We start from the raw sequence: 5283 nt of genomic DNA on the forward strand, positions 1-5283 counted from the left end.
CCCCCCCCCCTCAACTCGAGTACTGGTTGGCAGCCATGCCATGGGTAATCTATCTATCTATGTACACAAGTGATAGTGCATGAGTAGAAAATTCTACAGTATTTGAGAGGATGCTGAGAATTTCCTCAAGCATCTTAGCTGCTTCTCAGCACAGTCAAGTTGTCGTAAGTTGGTCAGTGCAAAGTGTTCAATATCCATCCATCCATCCATTGTTAGATTTATCCTGTAACAGTTTTGAGTTTGTCTCTGTGTTTCCTGTTTTATTTTGTAGTTCCAGCCTGTCTGTCTTACTTCCTGTCTTGTTTCTCGCCCTTTTTTGATTTTTCACCTGTCTCTCATTAGTCCTTACTATTTAGTTCCTTTGTTTCCTTGTCTGTTCATTTTTGTGTTTTGGTCTTTGTGTCTTCTACCCAGTAGTCGAGTTGTAAAATGAAACCAGGGGGGATGGTGAAATTTTTCATGTATGTGACATATTTTCCAGCAGGGGGGTCTGGGGGTCCTCCCCCATAAAATTTTGTATTTCTTAGATGCAATTTCCTGCATTCTAGTTAATTTTAGGGTGACTTGCTAGACATGGCAAATCCTAAATCCCATCTGATTCATAGCTTGCATTCTCAGTTGCATGGCCTGCACAAGACAATACTATTTATCGGAAAGAAACAATAACCACTTAACTATGGACATCATGTCATTCACATCTTTTTAAACATATTTGTAAAAACATTTTAAATATCTTTATTTGTGAATGTGCTCAAATATTTTTTTAAACACAACTTTGTGTATGATTTTAACATCTTTGTGTGTTTTTAAACATATTTAAATACATTTAAACACATTTTTGTTAAAAATCTTCACTTAAAAAAACACAATTTAAGGAGGAGGAAAGAAGACTTTGAGTTTTAAGACGACGCGATGTTTGAAACAAGCGGTATTAAAGAATATGAAGCAGCAGGTAGCAGCTAGCGGTGCTGCTAAGGCTAAAACAACACAGAGTGTGGATGATTGACACCTGTCACCTGTCCACCAATCAGAGTCAGGAGAATCTATTAGTACCGCCCACATTCACCTTTGACCCACCAATGACGATCCAGAATGAAGTAAACCCAAAGGTGGTATATCGCAGCAAGAGGTCTCACTTCACTGTCAAAGCCTCTTTGTCTTTATGTAACAACCAGGAGCTTCATGACTGATTCAAACTAAAGCAGAGACACAGCAGGAGACATTAGCAGCGTTTCTTCGCTCTGAAATAGAACTTTAGACACAAACAGCAAAGATAAGACATACTGTGTCGTTTTGTGGATTTTTGTTGCTACTCTTTAGCGGCTAGCTCGCCGAGTTTTCATCGCACATTGATGAGACACATATCTTTGTAAGATATATTTTTATTTTTTCCCCCGCCACGCCTCCCCTGAAGTCCTCTGGCGCCCCCCAAGGGAGGCGCGCCTCACACTTTGAAAACCGCTGACATAAGAAGGGATGACCGTTTTAGAAGAGGGATGATTTTGACCATTTTTCCCCACAGGGGGGATGCCCCCCCCCCCCCCCCTCAACTCGAGTACTGCTTCTACCTGATTTCTCAGTGTGTCCGAGTCCCTCGTGTTTCATGATTCCGGTATTTGTATCTTTTCTGTTTTTGACCCTGCTCTTTTTGTTTTTTTCCTGGATATCCAGCTGCTTTTGGTTATTCAAGTTTTTGTTTACCCACACCTGCCTGCATTTGGGTCCTTTCCTGAAACCTCCCCACTTCCTCCGTGACATATCCAAGATCGAGTCACGGTGGCAGCAGGTTAAGCAGGGCATTTCTCCTGTCCCCCTTTTTGAAAATGGCAATCACCATCCGGTGTCTACTCAACAGAAACTATTCCTGTCATGTGACACTGAAGAGGCATGTCAACCAAGACAGCCCAACACTGTCCAGAGTTTAACATTTTAAGGTGAATCTTATTTAGACCTATACCACCAAAGAGCTTCTTGAGTACATTAGAGACCTCTACTGGTGTTCATACTCTATACCTACATTTATTGGGCTCAGGAGCCTGTAAATACTCTTTCCAGTGCTCAAGAATATTCGTAGTCCCCTAGTTTCTTTCTATTCTTGGATATATTTTTCAGGTTTCTTTGCGGCTGATGACTGTGACGACTTTTAGTTTTCCCTGATGTCAGGTTTCAGCTATCGGCCACATGCACTAAGTCAGTGAATGTTTTTTATGTCGATGCAAAATCCGAGGAAAGATTTGTTAGCATGCTGTTGGGCACTGAATGAATGTGTTACAATTCTGATGGATCAATCATTCTCAGATCCTTTATTTTATGTGACGTGAGAACTTCAGATTTGAGTGGGTATGTTGCTGAAAAGGGTCACCACAGAACATAAAAGACACACTGGCTTTAAACTTCCCTTGAGAAGAATGAACATGTAATAGTCTTTACATTCTGGATGAAAAGTTCAATTGTTTGCATGTATTTTTTGCTTTTTAGAGCATGCACTGTTATGTTCAACCTCCAGACTCTCTACTGTTTTTGACATATAGGTCTTATAATATTGTTGCCTTGACACAAGTTTATATGTTAGACAATTTGTTCAATATCCTTTCTGTCTGCAGTTTCTCTACAGAGAAGATCTAAAGTACCAAAATAAAAGCTTGGTGCAATATTTATAGAGTCTGATACATGCAACTGTCAGTTTTTTCTTTCTCTTTTATTTGAAACACCCTGACCTCCACACTTGCTTATGCAGAGGAAGCAGCATTACAAGGAACCTAGAATAATTTATTTATTGTAACACTAAAGGTAGAATACTAGACCATTTATCATGAAATCACAACAGAACAGAACATAAATAATTTCACAGCAAGTTTATGCGACCACAGAACAACTTTTATGGGTGCCAGAATGAACACTCTAAATTAGTTTTGTGAGTCTAATCAAACATCAAATTATACATCCATTTAAATATATAATTATTCTTGCTGTTCTTTATTTGGTGTCCTGCTGTGGGGTAGAAGTCAGTAATTAGAAGTGAAGATTCTATTGAATATTATTTCATTCATTACATTTCAAATGTCAGCCACAAAAACTCTATACAAAACGATCCAAACTGTCCACAAACCAATAAAACAAATCACACTAGCAGTTTGGAGCAGATACATAGTAGTGCCTCTCCCTTTGTGCATTCATTGTAAAAAAAAATAAGCAAGTTGATATTCAACCAGCATCATTCTAAATGAGTAAGCATAGTCTTACTGAGCTCATCAAGCTTCACACTCAATAACTGGGGCAAATATTATGTATTAATCTTACTAACTGATAGACAAGCATGTACCATTTACAACCTCTAGCTGTGTTTTTTCTGGAGGATCACAGAAACATTGTTGCACATTCTGAAGCACTTTCACATTATGCAATAGTAAACAATGAAATTTGACTTTCAAATCTAACACAAAAATGACACAAATCGAGTGAGCAAGCTATTAAAAAAAGGGTGAGTAAACACAATTGTGTATTTTGAACATAAACAGCCCTTATGTGCATTTATCACACATCAAAAAACTACAGCAGATGTTAATGTTTATGCAAATATATAGCATGCAGTCAGAAAGAGATGTTAGTCTTTAGTTCCAGACATCACCATTAGTCACATGTTAGTGATTCCTCTTCTTCTTTGACTCAACGGAGCTTAGAATTAACACAATTTCCCTGAAATATTTTCCCAGAAATGATCATTCTAAAAGCTGATCGAAACCAGCTGTAAAAGAAGGCATAGATGAATGGATTGAGCATTGAATTTGACCATCCAAACCACTTAAATGCTGCCATTAGAGCAACAGGTATTGTGTAATCACTCAAAGGGTTAAATGTCAAACAAAGAAAGAAAGGAGTCCAACAGGTGAGAAAAATTCCCATTACAATAGCCAAAGTTTTAGTGGCCTTTCTCTCCATCTTCCTTTCAGACTTTTTGCTCTGACATGTTACGTTTTGGATGCTGCGTGCCTGTCTCTGTGCCACCGTCAGAATCTTTAAGTATATTGTTAACATAGTGATAGTTGGAATATAAAACACAAAAACAAGTCCCATAATTGCTAAGCTGTTATTTTGAAATAGGACACACCCTCTGTTAGATCCTTGGTTCACTCCCAGAATTGCCACAGTAACTGCAAAAAAAGCAGAAACAGTCCAGCTCACCAGGATCATGATCACAACAACACGGACATTTATTTTATCTCTGTACCTCAGAGGCTGACACACGGCATAATATCTGTCAACAGAAATAGAGCACAAGTTCGAAATAGAAGAGGCAGTCAGAAAGACATCAAAGGTGGTTCGTACCTTACAGAGTAAATCTTGATAATACCAACAGGAGCTTACAGCCAGTATGGCACTAAAAGGCAAAACTAAAAGACCAACAAGCAGGTCAGCTACAGCGAGAGACAGAATGAGGTAGTTTGTAGGAGTGTGGAGCTGTTTGAAGTAAATGATGGAGATTATTACAAGAAGGTTTCCAAACATTATAAGAACTGATAAACAGCCAACAGCAACACATAATAAATATGTGGTGGTGGTGAAGGTGCTCATGCCAGATACATTTGCTGATTCATTACAGAGATGTTTGTCCTCAAAAACATCATCAGACTTGTTGACAAAAAAGTTAGGTTCCATGCATAAAAGATCATTAATTGTAAGGTAACATTTGCAATAACATGTCTGATATCAAGAATCGACAGCAGTATTTTCTTGCCTGTAGAGACAGGTCTTCATTAATAATTTGAGTGCACTCTGTGTTTCATACCATACCATTAGTTTTGTGCACCTGCACTGGTGGGAGCAGTCTATTCTCCGGCTCTTATAGCTCTTAGCTCAGTATCATATCTTGGTCAAGGGTGTGGCATCTAATGTAGGTCATTAAGAGGTGTATACAACTTTGTCTATTTGCACAAATGTGTTTTATCACTTATACCTATTTACAATTTTAAGTGACCTTTAAATGAAACAGTAGAACTTGAAGAGATTATGAAGAGAAAACTATTTAAGTTTGGGGCTTTGTACTTTAGATGTCCTTAAAGAGTTGTTTAACAACAGCTAAAAATCTTGACCTCCAGTGGTTGAACTTCTTCAGAGAGGGCAATGAAAACTCTGTCTTCATACCTGATATTAAGATTCATTTATTCAGCCATATCTCTTCATCAGGAGCGGGCAATGTTCTAACAAGTCAACATTTCTAATAGTTTTTTAGAAATCATGTACATCATTGCTAGATTACCCAATGTTTAAAAGTCGGCATCTGTG

The 5283-nt window shown here is 38.1% G+C and overlaps 1 protein-coding gene across 1 annotated transcript; it reads right to left on the bottom strand.

Moving 5' to 3' along the window:
- Nucleotides 1–3666: 3666 nt before the first annotated feature.
- Nucleotides 3667–4572, bottom strand: LOC109140428 (trace amine-associated receptor 1). Its single transcript, XM_019267347.2, has one exon. It carries the CDS (start codon nucleotides 4570–4572, stop codon nucleotides 3667–3669), a length of 906 nt encoding a protein of 301 aa, XP_019122892.2.
- Nucleotides 4573–5283: the final 711 nt, after the last annotated feature.

This window comes from Larimichthys crocea, chromosome XI (genome assembly GCF_000972845.2).
Source record: "Larimichthys crocea isolate SSNF chromosome XI, L_crocea_2.0, whole genome shotgun sequence".
NCBI lineage: Eukaryota > Metazoa > Chordata > Actinopteri > Sciaenidae > Larimichthys > Larimichthys crocea.